Consider the following 22,091-nt stretch of genomic DNA (forward strand, 5'->3'; position numbering starts at 1 on the left):
CCCTAAAAATTCTGACTTTTTTCTCAACATCTAAAATGTCTGACTTTATTAATTGAATAATAATATCCATCTACACCCTGATTATATAGTAAAACAACATGTATTCTGTATTTTAAAAAGTGTGTAATCTTTCTTTCAATGTCCTGAAACGTAACACCCGTAACAGTGATTTTAACAACATATTATAATGTGCTCTTTCAACATTCAAAAACACGTGATACGCAGACAGAGTGCTGTTCATTAGGATTTTATTTTTTGGAGGCAAATCAATGAATATATGTACTTTATACAGTATATGAGGAGCACATCTCTACAGTTTCATAATGTAAACAATCTCTGAAGAGAAATGTATTCAGTTTAAAAGGAAGCCATAGTCTTCTGTTTTAAACTATTTACATGAATTAAAATATAATTTATAACATCAGATACTTCCGCTTCTATGAAACTAGATTTTAACAATTCAAAAATACTGAAATGCCTTTGTCTCCACATTCTCAAGACATATGAAATCACACAAAACAAAGAAAGAAAAAAAACACCATTTAAAGACATCCAAACTAAGTGGCGTATAAATAAAAAAAAAACACAAAATAAAACCAACATATGTAAAAATATAAAATCTCACTAGCAGTATTTACCTTTTTTGTTTTACCAAAAACTAAAGTTAAAAAAGAAAAATCATTTATGTGAATTTGATAGTCATTAGATGTGAATAGACAATAAAATCAAGAAAAACATCAAAAACAATGTATGCCCTTTATGTCAAAATATTAACTTCCACCAGAGAACAGCCGCTCACATTTAGCAGATTTAGACAGTTTGCAGTCCCTACTAAGTGCCTGTTTGACATCAAGTTTGACAGGTTACCCATTTGTGTGTGTGTGTGTGTGTGTGTGTGTGTGTGTGTGTGTGTGTGTGTGTGTGTGTGTGTGTGTGTGTGTGTGTGTGTGTGTGTGTGTGTGTGTGTGGGTGGGTGTGGGTGTGGGTGTGGGTGTGTGTGTGTGTTGAACGACTGTAGGTGTTAACACAAGCGTTCAGATCAGACATGGAAGAGGAATCTGAGGCCGGCGTTGAAAGCACTCTTTGACGGTGTAGCTATAGCTGACAGATACATTGTTTTTTCCCAAAGTAAAACAGTAAGTGACGTGAGAACAAAGACGTGTTTTTAGTGGCCCATGGCATTGGAAACATCTAAAAAACTGGATCTGAAATGGCCGTGGAAAACCCCCACAGCCGCCCCTTAGCCACGCTCGTTATTGTCGGTGTGTAAAGGTGTCTTTTTTTGGTCAACTTGCCTATCAAGTTTTACGGTTTTCTTGCCATTTTTTCCTGAAATGAAGAATGGGCAGAAAGGTATTGCATTCTGAGGGTGTTTCCCTTTGGAAGGACGTTTTTTTTTTTTTTTTTTTGGATTTGTTGTCCACCGACCTAGGACCTAGACCAAGCGGACAGCAGTATTATTATTCTGTTGAAATGTGTCAACGTGTTCTCAAAACACCGAAGAGAATGGTCAACATCAAAGTTTTCTATAAGAAAGTATATAATCATCTAGATATCTACACAAACACACAAATATATATTCATAATATATGTATATACCTTTTTATAATATGGCTATTGAAAAAAGTTGTAATTACGTCAGTAATCATTTAATAATAAACCGCATTGGATTGGAAAGGAGTTGAAACAGCAATAATAAAAGCTAGTGGTAGCTTCGTCTTCCCCTCCCGATTGATTTTAAGGCTTGCCAGGATGAAAAATGGGTTCTCCAACGTCATTAACCTCTAGAAAATCGAGGCACCCTAACTGGCACGGCGGCAGACACTGTAGAAACCCAACCACTGACTCTCAGTTTCAAGAGGTCCTCGACATACACATGTTGGATTATACGAAGAAACTAAGATCTCCCAACAGGCCAAACAAGAGCAAGGGGAGGGGTTAGCAAGATGCTAACGAAAGCCTTTTCAGTTTTTCCCGTTAGTAAAAGGGAAGCACATTTCTTCTCCTACTGTATCCATGACTTCCACTCTATGTTTTATGTCTATGCAACATTCCCAAATGTGCCGAATCTGACTGCTTTTATGCTTTACTTAGCGTCTAAAACACAACACGTCCCAGCTGGTTGGGCCAAGCGTTCTGTGAGTTATACTTCCTTTGTGGTACACAGTCGTGGTGTAATCATTTAAACTGGGATTTCTACAGTGTCTTCCTTATCAGTATCAACTAATGTGAAAGTAGAACCGGGTCAAACCAGCGACGACTTGCTTTTGTCTCCTTTCCCATCCCCCCACATTCCTCCACCAGTCACACATGTTTAGTTATTGGCTGTTCCTGTAGTACAGGTGTTCAACACACCTGTGTTCAACACACCTGTGCACCATCGAAGGTGATAGCAGTTACAATGGCTTCCTTTCAACGAAAATAAAAACTGTGAAGATATTTCACCACTTGGGACGTTATTTGTGCAAGAGTATACGGTACGATTTGTTTTGTATATGTGTTCACAACTACCCCCTTTCTTCCTGTAGTTTTTGTGTTTTTTGTGTTTAACAGCAGTCTACATACAGTACAGTATTCTATTGGATCCGTCGCTCAACAACCAACCTATATATTATTATTACCTCAGTGTGTCGGAAAGGCTGTCTTAAAGATAAGATTATTATGTATTGCATTTCAAATTGCTCTTTAACGAAACATTAAAAAAAAACATTAAAAAATATTGAGTCATTTCATAAACAGCAAAGAAACCTTTTAGTGTGATAGTCTAAAGGGATGTCTTTTACAAGAGTGTGAATTTATCTCAATTCCCTTCATGTCCTCCCTGTACTGACTGTCTGATTAGCTATCAACTATAACCCGCCACTTAACAATAAAAAAACACACAATACAATTTATGTTTACAACGAGGCATAGTGCTATATACACATTTTATATTTATATATATTCTTTTTTTTTTATATGTAAACCAGCACATTCTCTCACTTTTTTAGTAGTATCCATACTAAGCACAAATACTTATTCAGTTGTTTGTGTTTTTAAATAATTGTTTTAATAACTTCTCAATCAGTATGTATAGCACTAAAGTGTTTTTGTTAGAATTGGACATCAGTGAGCCTGGAGAAGGTAACGCTTCACTTTGCTGTTAATTATTATTTTTTTAAACACTGAATAAGGCGCCTTTGTACTAAGTCTGCGTTCCTAATAAAGTCAAAGGAGAATCGAGTGATGTAAACATTCAATTTTTTGTGTGTGTTACCAAGGAGTTGATTAGATAGGACGGGTAGAAGAGGGATTATTTGTTATAAAGCGGGAGGTTACCAGGGGTTTGGGGAAGACCCGAGGCCTAGAACCCACGAGACGGAAAGCGATAGTTTAGAGGGAGTCGGGCTGCGATTTATTGAAATTCTTAGGCGAGGAGAGGAGGAACGTGTCCCTGAATAAAAACTGAAGACCAGGAGACTCTTCCCCCTTCGATCGAGGACCGAACAAACCCTTAAGCCAGCGTTCGACCCCTCCTCACCGACCTGCAAGCGCCAGCAGTGTCCGACTCAAACACGAGACAAAGACGAAACACTCAGAAACACACGGACACACGGTCGAGACTCCAAGTAACGGACACGCTTAAAACCGTTATGAGGCAAGCGGAGGAAAGAGTTAGAGAAAGAGAGACAGAGATTATTCCCCTTTTGAGCCATAGTATCAAAAGTCAAAGACAAACCCCGAAACGACCCATAAGTTAGGGACAGACAGAAGAACATTTCTGACAGAATGAACTCATAAAAGAAGATGGCCGAGAGCCTCCAGAAGATGGAGAAAGGGACGGATGGATGTGAGGTAGAGATCAGCTGTTACCTCCCGGATGAGAAACCAGATTTTCGGCCGATTGTTTTGTTTTTTACTTTCAAGCCCGTCCCTCGCTCGCCCTTTGGTGCCACCATATTGGCACTATAGGTGTGGAGGCTCTCTCCCTTTTCACTGCTACTGGCTGCGTCAGGAAAGCGGTTCTAACCGGACTGCATTTCAAACGGTAACTTCCTGCAGACCGGACAACTTACTTTAAAGCACCAAAAAAACTCCACAATCTTTGGGCAAGCAGAAATGGGGAAAACTTGATGATTACATTCAAATTCTTGAATACATTCCAACAGATTTGTCTACTTCTTGTGATGATGATGTGGATTATAGGGGGGGGGAGCAAAGTGGTATTGATCCCCTTTAAACTAAGAAACCCAATGCACCAATGTCACCAGGACATTAACAATAGTTGAATGACTGTAACGGAGATTGGACTGGGAGGATCTGGACAAAGTGCAGCTGTGATGGATTCATAACAAAGTATGATATAAAGTATTCTATGGCTACCATCTTCATTTCCCCATTATTGTCCTGCTTGCTGCAGTCCAAATGTAAACAGTAAGTGTTGCATTGGCTGTGGGTGTCATTAGGCTGCATCCTTCAGAGGACACATGTTCAGTGGGACCCTATAAAAGGTACATCAAGACCCCTCCAGATGTGGAAAAAACGTACCTGGAAGCAACCCATGAAACACTCGTCAAATTGTGTTTTCTAACTTGGGATTTGCTCAACAAACGCAGTAAATATTGCCTTTCCAATCCGTGTTTGCATGGGTTGGAATAAATATAAAGGTACATCTTTTTCCAGGTCATAGTCGGGGTCTTAATGTATGAAACGCCTACCAAACAGAGCCTGTAGCAGCCAGTAGCAGAAACCTAAAGCATGGCAGAGTTCGATTCAAATAGGGAACGTGGAGGAGGCGTTTCCTTCCGTACAGTGCATAGATCAAATCAAGGAAGCACTACAATTACAAAAAAGAAAAAAAAACATGAGTTTCTTCTTCTTCATTTTAGATTTGTAAACTTGTATCAGTCATCAAATGATTACGTTAAATGTTTTTTTATATATTCTTTGTCCATAACACACACACAATAGATTTTAGAATTTATAACATCCACAATTCTTCGCTAAAACAAAGCAGTTTTTTTTTTGTTCTGGTTAACAGCCTGAAGCTTGCAGCTTGCAGCTTCGCCACCCGTAACCGGAAAAGGGGAGGTTTTATCTTTTTTTTATTACAAAACGAACAGAACGAATAACACGCACACGCAGAAACACACACACCACGACGACCAACGTAGGAATAGCAAGGTTTTGCTACAGAGGTTCTCTGAAGTCACCAACAGACGGTTATTGTCAGCAAACAGCTGTATCATCGTTCGTACTCGTTGTACTGTTGTAAGTCCTTTTGCTCTACGGTGGATTCCTCGTTTTTAAGCAATATATCCTCCGGTGAAAGAAAAAAAAACAACGAGGTCCTTATCACTACTTTATTCCAATGGTAAAAATGTAAACATTTTGCGAGGTTGCCTTGCATGGGGGTACTAATGGGCCTTTCTGAGGGCCCTGTAGTAGAGGGTGTAGTTCACTAAGGCTGCCAGGAGGGGGCGCTGTCAGCGGTGCAAGGACTTCTGGGCCTCCTTCAGCAGAGTGTCAAAGTCCAGTGCATCGTACTTGCTCTTCACGGGGCCCGGGCCTGCCTCGTCTGCAACATACAGAAACAAAGATATGGTCAAATACAAGGAGTCAAAAAGCCCAAGGAGTCAAATTCTAAGGGACCAAGTCTAAGGAGTCAAAGTCTACGGACTCAAAGTCTAAGGAGTCAGAGTCAAGGAGTCAAAGTCCAAGTTGTGTTTTTGATATTTCTAACTTAAGGCCCAATCGTGGTATTTGTTTAACCAACATCGTAAATATCGCCTTTTTAAATCCATGTTTGCATTGGTTGTCAAATTTCCCAGTTGATCAGTTCCAATCAATCTTTCTTGAGTAGAAATTAGAATTTCACACAGGTCCACTAAACTGGCACGATTCTTGACTTATGGGTATACACATCCAACTATATGTCCTGTTTTCTGAGAAATATAATGGAAGAAAACCCAGTTAAGCTCTAGTTGAAGGAACTCCTAGAACGTCACTAGTTTCCCCCTGAAATCATCAAAATCATGTGACAAACAGACCTAGCAACGAATAACTTAGAACAAGACCATCTTACAGCGTGTATTCTTAATGATATATGTCTTATCTACTGTAGATACTAGGGAATGGAATTTGAAAGAAAATGTATATTCGAATATTCAACCCCCAAACATTTTTTTAACCGAAAAGTATATATCCTATAAAAAAAAAATTGGGATTTTTTTCTTTAAATCAAAAAAATAATTAATTAATTAATTTGAAAAAATAAATAAATACATGTTCAAATAAGTATAGAAACCAAGTCGAATTTGTAAAAATGTATTGAACTGGTGATCACAATTTGAACAGTTGACAGCTATAGGCCTACAGCTTTCATGCTTAAAACATAACTTGGTTTTCTGATGGATTTGGACATAAACGCGAGGGAAGTATAACCGGACGCGAGAGAGAGAGATCAGCACCTGCAGCTCTGCCTCTGTGAGGGACCGGTGAGCGGAGCAAAACACACCTTTGGACCTAACACATTTAGCTATGGCACTGTCGTATACATTGAATTATTCCATTTGATAATATGTAATCGACTTAGGCACCCCTCCCAATTTAAAAAATAAAAATAAAATTACAATAAAGATATTCATAACTCATATTCTAATACCTAAATAATTTCGAATATTTGATTAATCGTTCCCATCCCTAGTAGATACAGTATATAAAGTATCCATCTACCTATTGCAAACACATGCCGAGTCACAATACCATCAAGCTTTATTTCCACGCTGGTAGTTTGCAGTATAAATGTCAGGGTGTGTTTATTACCAAGATCTATGTAGCGTTTCCTCGTCAGCAGCCTCAGACCTGCAGGAGCGTTCTGGAAAACTGGCTCTCGTTCCCTCCACTGCTTCTGAACCCCCGCCTGACGGAGCTTTATCACCCCACAGCGCTCCCTGCAAACACACACACACACCCACACATTAAGATAAAGACAGTTTGCTTTGGAGAGGATGAAAGCGTACGTCCTGGCATCAGTAAAGATGGAGAATGCTCAATGAATCATATGCATCCTTTCATTCAATGGGCATTCAACGCACACGTTGAGAGGATAATTGGATTGAAATACAGAGGAAATGAATCCAAATACGTCGCCTATTGGATCCAGTCTGTCCCTGGACTGATGCCTGATTTGTATTTACTACATCAAGTCTATTTCAGAATTTTAAAGGATGCATAAAAGGAAGAATGTCTGCAACAAAACAAGACACCATTTCTTTGTTTAAAAGTCATATTTAATTAATGTCTCTGGGGAAACTTGTCCTTTGTTATTGAACCTTATCAGTGGGCAGAGACAGTACAAGTCCCAGGAGACGTGGCTCGGTCAAGGGCAATATCCCTTTCTTTTAAAAGAAGAACGATTGCGACTCATCCTTAAACCAACAGGTTGCTTCTGGGGATTGAGACCGGCATTGCTGATGAGTTGCTTTTTTTTACAGTTCATTTAAAAAGCTTGGTTTTTCAAGCACTCAGTATAGGTAAGGCAGGTATACCGTATGTATATAGCACCTTTCAACACAAGGCATTTAACTCCTCCATGTTTAGTTCTGGTTCTGGGGACAGACAGCAGTCTCAGAAGACTTGAGAGTTCTGGATGGTTCATCATTTAGCAGGAGATCAGAATAAACCATTCAGTGCTTTATAAACCAGCTGTCTCTGACAGGAAGCCAGCGTAAAGACCTCAGATCTGGACTGCACGTTCTAAGTGTTAGCAGCGGCGTTCTGAATAAGCTGCAGCTTGAAATGTTTTAGTGAGACCTGTAAAGACACCAAAGACACTTTTTTCCAAATGCTGCTGTGACATTAGTCTTTTAATCCTCAATATATTCTCAAGGTGATAGTAGGCCGACTTGTTTTGTTATTTTTCATCATCTGAGCCAGTGGTAGTATGTAGATGTGAAAGAGAAGAGGCCCCAGGAGGGAGCCTTGAGGAACCCCACGTGTCATATTTGTCAACTTATATTAAAGTAGTCCAGTCTACTGAAGATAAAAGCACTCAGTCTAGTATGAGCTAATAACAATGGGACTTTATCTGAGTACCACACCTCCCTCTGACTATAAAGGATGTATTTGCAGAAGGAGGAATCAGGATCACACTCACTCGTTGCAGATGATGACTTTGCAGTCCTCCGGTTTTCCGAAAACCTGGAAGCGTTTGCGCAGCATGTTCTGGGTCACGCTGGTTGGCAGGTTGTGGATGTAGAACACCTGGCAGTTGTCCTGGAAACAGGGAAACCATGGCAACAGTCAGGGACATACATTAAAAAGTAGGACAACGCAGAGCAGGAGGACATACGTGGGAAATGATTGCAGGACGGACAACACTTTACTTCCCCTCACTGCTGCAGCATGCATCTGAATATCAGTTTGCATAAGCATGACCTAAAATCATGTTTGCATGCTTTGTTTCGTTTTAAAGTCTTAAGGCTACTGAGGAGCAGAGGTGAACAAGAGTACTTCTACTTTTACTACAAGTACAAGATCTGAGTACTTCTCCCATTCTGCTGAGGAGTTTGCCTTTATATTTAAGAGTGTGTGAAGGTGTGTGAAAGTGTGTGTGTTCTCTGTACCTCGTCAGACTTGGCTTTGTTCCTCTGCTTGTCGTCGGGACACATCTCCGAGTTCTCACTAAGAAGTGAACGAGAGAGAAAGAGAGGCGTTAGTGAGAAAAGGACAGAAGGTGAAGCTGAAATGTCAGACAGGAGGGAACAGGTGAACTGCGGCAAAATCTGACACTTCCTCCCTCTGACTGCAACACTGCAACACCTCTCACTGTTTCATCCCCTCCCTTAGTCTGCCAGGTACAGAAATAATACGAACACTGACCTGATTCTGTGGAAAGTCAACTCACACTGTATCTTACAAGGGCAGAATGAACACTGACCTGATTCACAGTACAGTCTTTGAAACATGTACAAGATTTGGTTAAAGAACGATTTCTTACACAGTAAATGCATCACTTTCACTCTACTCTACATGCAGAGATCTGGTGAATATTGTTTAAAGTAAACACCATCAAAGGCTATGGTTGGTCGTGTTGCTGCAATGCTATGTTTTCCTGATCAGCGTTTGATGCTTTGACTTGTGGCGCATTTACAACCAAAGATGTCTGCATGTAGAGTAAAGCCTTTGTTTACTCTTGTCTCTATGACTTGGTGCGTTGATATATAGGATAAGACGTAGAGTTTAATCCATTCTGCAAACACACTGTTCTTCTAACTGGTCTTTGTTCACAGCTACAGACAGATTGTAGACCCTGTGTTGTGAGCAGTTGGCTTCCCATATGTGCCACAATATGCCAAGACAATTACACAAGAGTGGTACTTGGATCAGAGTGTATAAAATGCCTGTCCCTGGTCTGGAAGTCAATGGTTTCTCAGAATGTGTTTTTGGTTGTTAGCCTGTCTGTGGTTAACACAAGCTGAAGACATTTTAATGTTTTGTTCTACGACATAAAATAGGTCATGAGAGACCTGCTTCTCTCAGTTTGATATCTTCTTGACCCCTCCCTCCTCTTCCTCCACGGTACAAGTGTTTGTCCACAGCTTTAAAGTCAAAACTGCTCAACCAGTTGGAAATCTGCTCAAATGTTGTAGGTCTGTGAGAGACTGTATGAACCAGCCGATCGTAACAACATATCAACATCATCTCTAACTCCGACCAGGTCCTGAACAGAGAATATGAATCTTTATCAAATCAGAGGAACAGGGTCCCACTTGATTGACTGAAGTACTCCTTTGTGCACGAGTTAATCCTCAAATTAAATACAGAGTTGCAGCTGAAACTCAGCATGTTTTCTCTTCAGTGATCGTCATGTTATGGTAAATGTCTATTCCTTGTATCGTGTCTTAATATGTGTCCTTGTTGAAGTTGCAAATGGAGCTGCTGTGATGCAAGAAACATGTTGATCTGACAATAAAGCATTGTATCGTGTTCTGTCTCACCTGGAGTCTGTCTTGCTGGCGGGGGAGTCGGGACACAGGTGCATTGTGGGTGATGGCGAGCGAGACGCAGACGATCTCTCCGCCTCCTCCTCGGACACCGGCGGCGTAGCGGTCGCCAACTGGCAGTGAGAGGGCGGTGGCAACGAAGAAATCACCAACTTCTTCGTCGTTTTGGTCGTGGTGGTCGTGATCTGCTGCTCCAGCAATTCTGCTATCTGTGACGCCACCATCACTTCCTCTCTCTCCCTCTCTCTCTCCCTCGACCCCTGATCGTCTACATTTTTCGGCGCTTTGCTACCATCCATTCCCCCGCTTTGCGCCTGTAACATGGCGCCCAACATGTCGGCGCTGCGTTTCCTGCTCTCCCCGAGGCTCAGCGCGCAGTAGTCGTGATCTCCGAAGGTCCGGTAGGATTCATTGGCGCCCGCCTGACCCATGCGCCGCAACTGGGCGTAAAGCTCCGTTTGTTCCAGAAGCTTCCGTGGAGGGTGAGCGCGAGAAAGCCAGGACGAGGAAGCCTTCGTGGAAACGCCGACAACATCGCTGGGTTTTCCTGCCTCTGATGGTTTGAAGAGCTCATCCTCCACTGGTTTGTGAGGCGGGGTGGTGGGAGGGGTGAGACCTGAGGAGGGAGGAGGAGGTACAACATGAGTCAAATGATCATATAATCATTTAAAACAAACTGCATTCTGACAAGAAATAGTCCTGCACATCAGCTGTGTTTCCCAGGTTTATACGCAGACTTAGTGAGCGAAAATACGCAGAGAGCCGGTCATTATTAACTAATTTGTTGATTTTGGCTGCAGCTGACGTTAAATTGTCCAGACTTCTTTCTGCGTATTGATATGACGCACATTATTAGCAACAATATGCTATTGCTAGCAGTGGATTGGATAAAGCGCTCTATAAATACAGTCCGTTTACCCTCTAGGAAGGAAGACCGCGTAGAGCGTAGCTAGTTTCCCCCTTATTATGCTAAGCTAGGCTAACAGTCTTCTGGCTCCAGCTCCAGATGTACAGATGTACTGCACATAAGAAAGTCGTATCAACCTTCGCTTCTAACTCCTACATGTGTATGAGTTTTCATGCCCTTCATCTTTTTCTCTTCACCCCTACATTACTTCATCCTTTCATCCTTTCCTCCCTCCTTTCTTTTATCTCTTCATCCATTCATCTTCATTCCTACATCCCTTCATCCCTTGGGAGTTTATCGACCTTCGCTTCTAACTCTAAATCCTAAATGTCTACGAGTGTTCATACTAGGGCTGCTCAATTAATCCTATTTTAATCGCAATTACGATTATGGGTTGCAACGATTACGAAAACAACGTAATCGAAATAAAACGATTATTATTTTATTAATACTTTTTTTTAATTTTTTTATTATATTTAAAGTTCAGGGTAATCAACTGTTCAAAACTTACTGTTCAAATTTGTTTTCTCCAATAAATTGATGTTTTCAAAGTAAATGGATAATCATTTTTAATAATCTTGATATCAATTATTGACCCAAATAATGATTTTTGCCATAATCGAGCAGCCCTAGTTCATACCCGGCATCTTGTTACGTCTAATCCCAAACTAAAACAGATGTAACCCCACTCTCCCCTGGCTCTTATGAGGACATTTCTAGAGCTTTAACCTGTTGCCATCATCCAAACAAACCCTTATTAAACATGATCTGTGTTTACGATATGATAAGATATACTTTGTTGTCCCCTTAAGGAGATTTGTTTACCTGCCGTCCCGCACAGATCCACTCCCAGCGTCTGCTCGAAAGGCTTGCTGCCGTACTGGGACTCTCTGGTGGAAACACAGAAAGAAGAGTTAAATTAAAGAGTGCTTTGTCATGTTGGAGTCTGTTGTGTTTTTCAATCATCCGAGTCAAAAGGAATCCAATAACAGAGCTTTTGTTCCCCATGACACACAAATAGCTCCAGCTGATGTCTGCTGAATCTGAATGATGTTTCTCTCGGTAAAAGCTACCGCGCTCCTCGTTTCTTATCACAACAGCCACATGTCCTCCCCTATTCTCCTTCTGCTTTCTATTCCTGGCTGTCTGCTTCTGTTTCTCCAGAAAGGCAGCATGGAGTGGATTGGCTTCAGGCGGGTTATTACTGAAACTCCTCAGAGAACAGGAGAGTCAAATATATAAAAAACCAAACACACACAACTCTTTCTTTTTTTGGTTCAGAAGACAGGCTCATTTAGAACATGGACGGACGCCAGGAGTTTGTGGAGGGAAACATTCAGCCTGGCTGGAGAAGATCCAGGCGGGAGGGGAGGGGGTCGATCTTTAAAAGCAAGAGCAGTCTGTCTGGCACAGATTAAAATCAGAGCCAAGCAGAGGTCCCCGTTCATTAGGGATCATTAAAAATGAAATTTGGGCCCATTTGATCTGGTTTTATGAGATTAAACATGACATGAATGCAAACCATGATTTATGAAGGTTCACCACTATTTTGTTCATGTATTAGCCCCTTACATCTTTGCAGGTGACTTTTCATTCCTACATCCCTTTATCCCCTTTTCCTTTCACCCCTACTTCCTTTCTTTCCTTCATCCCTTCCTTCTCTTATCCTTCATCCTCACATCCCTTCCTCCTATCTACTTGTCTCCTCATCCATTTGCCTCCAACCTGTGCATACATATTCAAAGTGTGACTAAGAACTATCTGTGGTGCTGCAATCAGCCCAAGTGGAAAAGTGCCAGAATCTACTTTGAAGAAGATGCTCTATGAAGAGACTGAAGGTGACTCTGACGCTGCATTGATGCTTTGGTCATGCAGAAGAAGGAATGGTTAGATCCAAACTGTGTTGGAAAAACCCGTCTGCAGCAGACAGAGGTTTTAAGATCCACAACCGATCCGTCAAACTTTGCTAAATGTGTTCATCTGCGTCGTGTTATCTGTCTTAGTTTCAACGGTTTTTTCCTCCCTGCCAACAACAAATCCTCCCGGACTAAACAACTCAATACTTGGAAGTGTATGAGTTATGGAGCGCTGCCACATCGTGAAGCACTAGATCATATCATTTCTGCAACAAAACAAGTGGGATCGAACCATTTAGAGGGGTATTATTTGTAGATGACAGCAGAGGAAATGAATGCCGTGGTTTGCACTCATCGTCCGCTGCTTAATGGAAGCTGCCTCTCCATCAGAAATCATCAATAAACCATTTGCATGAAGTCCAATGCAGCAATGTGGATCAGTAGCTTCCAGTGAATCCATTTGGAGTTCACATCAGACTCTTTATCAGAAATCTACCTGGAAAAAGGTATCTGATCTGATCTGATCTGATCTGATTTCATCTGATCTGATCTGATCTGATCTGATCTGATCTGATCTGATCTGATCTGATCTGATCTCATCTGATCTGATCTCATCTGATCTCATCTGATCTCATCTCATCTGATCTGATCTGATCTGATCTGATCTGATCTCATCTGATCTGATCTCATCTGATCTGATCTGATCTGATCTGATCTGATCTCATCTGATCTCATCTGATCTGATCTGATCTGATTTGATCTGATCTGATCTGATCTGATCTCATCTGATCATCTGATCTTATCTGATCTGATCTGATCATCTGATCTTATCTGATCTGATCTCATCTTATCTCATCTTATCTTTACATAGAGAGACTCACCCTGTGTTCTTGGAGTTGAGAGGCAGACAGAGGCAGGCTCGTTTCTCTGCAAACACATGAAAAACACAGTTATAAACATCACTTTACAACATGCACCCCATGTGTGTGTGTGTGTGTCTGCAGTGTATCATTCTTAACAATTAGTATGAAAATCTGGTATTTTAAATGATTTTTTGATGTACTTTATTCATCTCAAATTGGGAAAATGTGTAGTCATCTATGTACTTCTTCTACGGTGTGTGTTTGTGTGTGTGTCTGTGTGTTATCAAACCCTTATCCAGTTATCAATCGCTCCAACAGGAAGTGTGTGTGTGTGTATGTGTATTATAGGTAGGTCACTCCACAGAAACTGCCCTTCTTGCTGTCACTGAGGCTAAAGCAGCCTCCCTCTCCTCTGTCATCATCCTTCTGGACCTGTCTGCTGCATTCGACACGGTGAACCATCAGATCCTCCTTCACACTCTCCAAGAACTTGGAGTTTCAGGCTCTGCACTTTCCCTCCTCACCTCATACCTCAAAGACCGTACCTACGGGGTAACTTGGAGAGGGTCCGAGTCCGACCCTTGTCAATTAACTACAGGGGTCCCTCAGGGCTCTGTTCTTGGTCCCCTCCTCTTCTCCTTGTACACAAACTCGCTCGGATCTGTCATTAGCCCGCATGGTTTTCATATCACTGCTACGCTGACAACACCCAATTAATTCTGTCCTTTCCCCGCTCAGAGACCCAGGTCGTCGCACGCATCTCTGCTTGTCTAGCAGACATCTCTCAGTGGATGTCTGCTCACCACCTCAAGCTCAACCTTGACAAGACTGAACTGCTTTTTCTTCCGGGATAAGATTGTCCCACTCTTGACCTAACAATCAACATCGGCACCTCTGTTGTTTCCCCGACTCAGACTGCAAGGAATCTGGGTGTGACCCTAGATAACAAACTGTCCTTCACTGCAAACATCGCTGCTACAACCCGCTGCTGCAGATACACTCTTTACAACATCAGGAGGATACGTCCCCAGCTGACCCAGAAAGCCACGCAGGTTCTGGCCCAGGCTCTCGTCATCTCACGCCTAGACTACTGCAACTCCCTCCTGGCTGGTCTACCTGCATGTGCCATCCGACCTCTGCAGCTCATCCAGAATGCAGCGGCTCGTCTGGTCTTCAACCTTCCTAAATTCTCCCACACCACGCCGCTCCTCCGCTCCCTTCACTGGCTTCCAGTAACTGCTAGAATCCACTTCAAGACTCTGGTACTTGCGTACCATGCTGTGAATGGATCTAGCCCTTCCTACATCCAGGACATGGTTAAACCGTACACCCCAGCACGTGCACTCCGCTCTGCATCAGTCAAACAGCTCGCTGCACCCGCACTGCGAGGGGGACCCAAGTTCCCATCAGCAGAAACACGTGGGTTTGCCATCCTGGCTCCAAAATGGTGGAATGAGCTCCCCATTGAAATCCGGACAGCAGAAAGCTTACACATCTTCTTCAGACTGAAAACTCATCTCTTTCGACTCCACTTCGAGAGATAGAATTACTAACAAAGCACTTATATACTAACAAAGGACTGGCTTATCTAAAGCCAGTTGAGTAGCACTTGAAATGTTTAGCTCTATGAAACCTGATGTACTTATATGATTCTGTTTTCTTCAAGGTTGTATCTTCTTGGTCGAATGCATTTATTGTAAGTCGCTTTGGATAAAAGCGTCAGTTAAATGTAATGTAATGTAAACCTCACCGTTGTGGCAGCAGTGTTTGTTCTCTAGTTCTCTGGCCGTCAGTTTTTCCGTCGGCGTCGTCGTTGCTCCCGTTTGTGTCGGCAGCACTTTAACTCCCGCTCTCGCCTCCTCCCTTTCTTCCCTTTCCTTCCTCCCCATGACTCCTTCCCTCTCCTTTCCTGGCCGAAGCCTCTTGCCGAAGCGACTCGGGAAAGAGGCGAGTCGACGGGAGCGACGAACCGAAAAAGAGCCGCCGTCCTCCACAAAATCCACAAAATCCTCCAAATCCTCCGGGCTCTGAGGCCGCCTCTGCTGGGAGTCTTTACGGAGCTCCAGTTTATTTATAGTGGAGGGGGGGGAGGAAGATTTATGTGGGTGTGAGACTCTGCTGGGGGAGTGAACGTAGGGAGGGGTTTGCAGTCCGTAAGGCTTGCTCACGTCGTACGAGCTGCTTTGCTGCAGGAGATCTCGAAGGAGAGAGTTGGCCTTCATCTCCCGCCGCCTGAAGGACAAGACACAGAATAAGAATCAGAAACAGAATTATTATTATTCATCATTTATTTGGCAGGGACAATGCACAGTAATGAACACTTAAAACATTCAAATGTGTCAAGCGTAACAGTGCCATATTTAGCTTTGAGCTAATTTCCATCCGCAGTCCCTCGAATAAGTTGTTACAGTAAGATATTGAGAATGGACAATGTTGGTGCGGGTTTTGAGGTATATTGAGGAAGTGGTATCAAATTCTGACATTCTTAAGGTCCAAAATTGCACTTTTGAGTCCTCTAACACTTTAAAACGACCCAAAATGCAGCAAAATCAGTCCACCAGGAGTACAAATATGGCAACTTTCAGGAGCAGAATAAGAAACAGAATCCGGATCAGAATTCCTTCATTCGTCCCACAGAGCGGACATTACGTTGCTACAGTAAAGATATCGGACAATGTTGGTGTGGTTGTTGAGGTATATTGAGGATGTGCTGACATTTTTAGGGTCCACAATTGCAGTTTTTAGTCAAAAACGACCCAAGATAAATCAGCCCAACAGGTCCTGGTTAAAACTGTCATATTTGATCCTGAAAATGGACTCAGCATCCTCAATAACCTCCAAAACCTATTAACTATTGTCTGCAAATGCAATTTATGCTAATTGTGCAATGTACAGGTTAGCATCCAGAAGTTTATTGTGCTGGAAACCTGCACTCTACATTTCTGACATAACACTTCTTCTCAACGTCTCCGGGTTCACAACTCAATAACAGATTTCTGATTGATTTGACTAACCTTGCAAAGGGCATCCTGCGGGGGGCGCTGTTGCTCCCAGTGCCCGGCGCGGACACCAGTACCACCCTGCTGTGGGTGTTAGTGGGGGGGCGGGGGGTCTCGTTTCGGGCCCTCTGCCTCGGCGCCTCCTTCCTTTGATCCCAGGCCTGCTGCTTGCGGATGGGCAGGCAGTAGGTGTGCATGTAGGTGATCAGATCCACCACCGAGCGCAGCTCCTTCTCTGAGCTGAACTGAGACTTTGGAGGAGGAACAGCGACGACTCCTCCCTCCACTTCGCTGCTGGAAGACTCCTCCTCTTCATCTTCATCCTCCTCCTCTGACTCACTGTCCTCTTCCTCTTCGTCCTCCTCCTCTTCCTCCTTGTCCTCCTCAGTGTCTCGAGCGGTGGTCAGGTGTTTGTGCAGCTCGGTGCAGAGACGACCGGACGGACGGACGGCGCGCGGCTTTCTGTCCGGACGGAGGTCACTCTGAAGGGTGGAGACACGGCGAGAGACGTTATATTCAAACTGTTTGATCATCAGAGGAACAGCTCTTTCATTTCAAACACTCTATAAATATATCCCGCATGTGCTTCATCAGTAGGGTCCAGGCTGAAGGAGCCCTAAAAGACTTGAAAGAAGCTCAGCCACAAAGGTTGGGGTTTGTTTCTGCTAAGATCTTACGAGGAGTTTTTTTTTTTTTTTTTTTTAAGGGAACAAAAGAAAGAAGGCAGAGAGGAAGTAAACACTAAAGGGAACAACAGAAGAAGACAGACAGGAAGTAAACACTAAAGGGAACAACAGAAAAAGACAGACAGGAAGTAAACACTAAATGGAACAACGGAAGAAGAGAGAGAGGAAGTAAACACTAAAGGGAACAACAGAAAAAGACAGACAGAAAGTAAACACTAAAGGGAACAACAGAAGAAGACAGACAGGAAGTAAACGCTAAAGGGAACAGCAGAAGAAGACAGAAAAGAAGTAAACACTAACGGGAACAACAGAAGAAGACAGAGAGGAAGTACACACTAAATGGAACAACAGAAGAAGACAGGCAGGAAGTAAACACTAACGGGAACAACAGAAGAAGACAGAGAGGAAGTAAACACTAACGGGAACAACAGAAGAAGACAGAGAGGAAGTAAACACTAAAGGGAACAGCAGAAGAAGACAGACAGTAAGTAAACACTAACGGGAACAACAGAAGAAGACAGAGAGGAAGTAAACACTAAAGGGAACAGCAGAAGAAGACAGACAGGAAGTAAACACTAACGGGAACAGCAGAAGAAGACAGACAGGAAGTAAACACTAAAGGGAACAACTGAAGAAGACAGACAGGAAGTAAACACTAAATGGAACAACAGAAGAATAGAGAGAGGAAGTAAACACTAAAGGGAACAACATAAGAAGAGAGAGAGAGGAAGTAAACGCTAAAGGGAACAGTAGAAGAAGACAGACAGGAAGTAAACACTACAGAGAGGAAGTAAATACTAAAGGGAACAGCAGAAGAAGACAGACAGGAAGTAAACACTAACGGGAACAGCAGAAGAAGACAGACAGGAAGTAAACACTAACGGGAACAGCAGAAGAAGACAGACAGGAAGTCATTATCAAAACCTTTTTTTGAACCTGGTTTAATTTTGTTTTACTAAATAAAGGAGCACAGTTAAAGCCCACACGTTTTGGTTATCCTGAGAAATGTTATGATGAAGAAATCTGTACACATTTCCCACAAGAACAAACGCATTAAAAAATGTCTTGACTGATTGCTGCTAATGACATTTACTAAAATCATTAAATCTGATAAGATGTGGAAGGGTTGAGGAATCACTTCTAAACTAAACAAAGTAGTTGTAATGGTTGAGGGATGATTACGCTCTCTTATCACTTTCATTGGTGCTTATATTGGTAGAAAGAGGAAGTAAAGAGGTGTTCTTGTCTCACCTTGACCAGAGGTTTGACCGTCCTCAGGCTGCGGCTGCTGTATCGACTGCCGGTGACTTTCTGTGAATCGATTCCTGCGGGAACGTTGGGAGGCGTCAGCAGCAGCTTCTTCAGCTAGAGAGGAAGAGGAGGGTGAAATAAACACATCCATTACTCTGTTTGAAAATACTCTGGTGAAAGTAGAAGTACTGACTAAACTTCTTTACTCAAGTCAAAGTAAAGAGGCTTTGAAATGTACTTCAGTAAAAAGTACCCATAACTAGCAGCTGTTTTAAAGAGTACCTGACCTCCCTTTATATTAATAGAACAATAATGTCATTGTTAGCTAATGAATGTTTCCATGGTGACCAACGGCAACATGACAACGTTTTCATTGGTCCCTCTTCTTTAGAGAAGACCAGGAAATGATGGATACACGGATCGTGTTCAAATCAATAGGCACGCAATGACTCTAAATAATAACGATCACGCCACCAAACACACATTCAGACTAAAGGAACCAGCCTGTTTGGGAAATGAGAGAAGTAGAAAGTACAGGTATTTGAGTTCAACATGTAAGAAGTAGAAAGTACAGGTATTTGGGTTCAACATGTAAGAAGTAGAAAGTACAGGTATTTGTGTTCAACATGTAAGAAGTAGAAAGTACAGGTATTTGAGTTCAACATGTAAGAAGTAGAAAGTACAGGTATTTGTGTTCAAAATGTAAGAAGTAGAAAGTACAGGTATTTGAGTTCAACATGTAAGAAGTAGAAAGTACAGGTATTTGAGTTCAACATGTAAGAAGTAGAAAGTACAGGTATTTGTGTTCAAAATGTAAGAAGTAGAAAGTACAGGTATTTGAGTTCAACATGTAAGAAGTAGAAATTAAAGGTATTTGAGTTCAACATGTAAGAAGTAGAAAGTACAGGTATTTGAGTTCAAAATGTAAGAAGTCAAAGTAAAAAGTCGTCAGGAAAATAAGTAGTGAAGCTGTGAAAGTACTGATACCAGAGAATTGATCTTTAAGGCTCAAATGCAACCTTTTTCTTAAGGTTTTTTTAAAGATATGACCAAAGAATTCACTTAAATGAATCCCTGTTTTGTGCTAAAGACTAACAAGATTCTTTGAATGTTTCCACGTAGGATAAAAAGTCGGATCTCGTCCAAACTCCATTCTCTAATCTCCGAGCTGTCGGACGTTAACTCCTCGCAGATGGATGCTTTTTCGGGGAAGAGGTCTCTGGGTTACAGTCCTGTACATTCATCACTTCAGCAAAGCCGACAGCTACACGGCACATCCACGAGTCCCATTAAAGAGCCATTTCTATCGCTGTGATAACACAATATGACTTCTGCTCCTCCATGTTTCCATCAGTCCCTCCTGGTGTCTTTCCATCTCTGATTACCTCCATCCTCTCCTGTAATCCTTTTCCTGTCGTTCGTCTCATTTTTCCTACTTTTCATTTCCCATCTTTTTGAAATGAATTTATTGTTTTAAACCGTTTTTCTACTTTAATTTCCTCATTTTCTGAGTTTTTATCCTTCACTTTTCATTGATTTGGTATTGTATGTTATTTTTAACTTGGAAATGTGTGTATATATACATTATATGTACATTTAAATGTGTGTGTACTTATGTATGTATTGTGTGTGTATATAGAATTATGTTTATGCATGTCTGTATTTTATATACATACACACATGGAAACCTACGTTTGCAGTTTAAATCCCGTAAAATGTCAAAACAGTTCAAAACTGAATGACTGTTTTCGATATAATCCTTCCCTCTTCCCTAGTTTTTGATTATCTGATTCATTAACTGTCTGTTTTAATATTAAATTGTATGAAAAAATCCACTTTATCTACACCTGTGATCCTTTCCTTCCCTCAGTTCATCCACTTCTTCTTCTCAGATCAAACAGGAAGCAGGAATCAGAACAAACCCCCAACGCCTCATAATTACTTCCAAAGGGTTTTTCAAATGATTCTCCCACTATCCTTTCATTGTTATTCATCCATTCAGTCCCAGCGTCATGACGGGGATATCAGCTGATAGAAGATCAGCTTAGGGAGAAAATCCCCCGCTAATCTGTGCAGCTCGCAGAACAAACGCCGGTGTAGGAATCGTACAGATGTGAGAGAAACGAGGAGCGGGAGGATGTTCCCAAAAGATTCCCAGAAGAACACACATGCAGAGTTCATCCAGGAATTAAAGAGTCCTCTCTGTATATCAGTATGTAGTGCCTCTACTTTAAAGAGTCCTCTCCTGCTGATGTTCAGGTGTATATCAGTATGTAGTGTCTCTACTTTAAAGAGTCCTCTCCTGCTGATGTTCAGGTGTATATCAGTATGTAGTGTCTCTACTTTAAAGAGTCCTCTCCTGCTGATGTTCAGGTGTATATCAGTATGTAGTGTCTCTACTTTAAAGAGTCCTCTCCTGCTGATGTTCAGGTGTATATCAGTATGTAGTGTCTCTACTTTAAAGAGTCCTCTCCTGCTGGTGTTCAGGTGTATATCTGTATGTAGTGTCTTTACTTTAAAGAGTCCTCTCTTGCTGATGTTCAGGTGTATATCAGTATGTAGTGTCTCTACTTTAAAGAGTCCTCTCCTGCTGATGTTCAGGTGTATATCAGTATGTAGTGTCTCTACTTTAAAGAGTCCTCTCCTGCTGGTGTTCAGGTGTATATCAGTATGTAGTGTCTCTACTTTAAAGAGTCCTCTCCTGCTGATGTTCAGGTGTATATCAGTATGTAGTGTCTCTACTTTAAAGAGTCCTCTCCTGCTGATGTTCAGGTGTATATCAGTATGTAGTGTCTCTACTTTAAAGAGTCCTCTCCTGCTGATGTTCAGGTGTATATCAGTATGTAGTGTCTCTACTTTAAAGAGTCCTCTCCTGCTGATGTTCAGGTGTATATCAGTATGTAGTGTCTCTACTTTAAAGAGTCCTCTCCTGCTGATGTTCAGGTGTATATCAGTATGTAGTGTCTCTACTTTAAAGAGTCCTCTCCTGCTGATGTTCAGGTGTATATCAGTATGTAGTGTCTCTACTTTAAAGAGTCCTCTCCTGCTGATTTCCAGGTGTATATCAGTATGTAGTGTCTCTTCTTTAAAGAGTCCTCTCCTGCTGATGTTCAGGTGTATATCAGTATGTAGTGTCTCTACTTTAAAGAGTCCTCTCCTGCTGATGTTCAGGTGTATATCAGTATGTAGTGTCTCTACTTTAAAGAGTCCTCTCCTGCTGATGTTCAGGTGTATATCAGTATGTAGTGTCTCTACTTTAAAGAGTCCTCTCCTGCTGATGTTCAGGTGTATATCAGTATGTAGTGTCTCTACTTTAAAGAGCCCTCTCCTGCTGATGTTCAGGTGTATATCAGTATGTAGTGTCTCTACTTTAAAGAGTCCTCTCCTGCTGATGTTCAGGTGTATATCAGTATGTAGTGTCTCTACTTTAAAGAGTCCTCTCCTGCTGATGTTCAGGTGTATATCAGTATGTAGTGTCTCTACTTTAAAGAGTCCTCTCCTGCTGATGTTCAGGTGTATATCAGTATGTAGTGTCTGTACTTT

General features: G+C 41.9%; 1 protein-coding gene across 1 annotated transcript in view; it reads right to left on the minus strand.

Annotated features, from left to right (window-relative positions):
- Nucleotides 1-231: 231 nt before the first annotated feature.
- The window catches only part of ppargc1b (peroxisome proliferator-activated receptor gamma, coactivator 1 beta), a 105,835-nt gene continuing 83,975 nt past the window's right edge, over nucleotides 232-22,091 (minus strand). Inside the window, exons 4-13 of the mRNA XM_079670832.1 lie at nucleotides 18,549-18,662; nucleotides 16,627-17,093; nucleotides 15,363-15,844; nucleotides 13,631-13,676; nucleotides 11,719-11,783; nucleotides 9,981-10,602; nucleotides 8,607-8,664; nucleotides 8,138-8,256; nucleotides 6,805-6,932; nucleotides 232-5,557 (exon numbers count right to left, since the gene is read on the minus strand). Coding sequence (XP_079526958.1) covers nucleotides 5,466-5,557; nucleotides 6,805-6,932; nucleotides 8,138-8,256; nucleotides 8,607-8,664; nucleotides 9,981-10,602; nucleotides 11,719-11,783; nucleotides 13,631-13,676; nucleotides 15,363-15,844; nucleotides 16,627-17,093; nucleotides 18,549-18,662 — 2,193 coding nt within the window. The 3' untranslated portion in view covers nucleotides 232-5,465. The remainder of the gene's footprint in view (nucleotides 5,558-6,804; nucleotides 6,933-8,137; nucleotides 8,257-8,606; nucleotides 8,665-9,980; nucleotides 10,603-11,718; nucleotides 11,784-13,630; nucleotides 13,677-15,362; nucleotides 15,845-16,626; nucleotides 17,094-18,548; nucleotides 18,663-22,091) is intronic.

The sequence above is a fragment of the Notothenia rossii genome, assembly GCF_949606895.1.
Source record: "Notothenia rossii genome assembly, chromosome: 3".
Classification (NCBI taxonomy): Eukaryota; Metazoa; Chordata; class Actinopteri; order Perciformes; family Nototheniidae; genus Notothenia; species Notothenia rossii.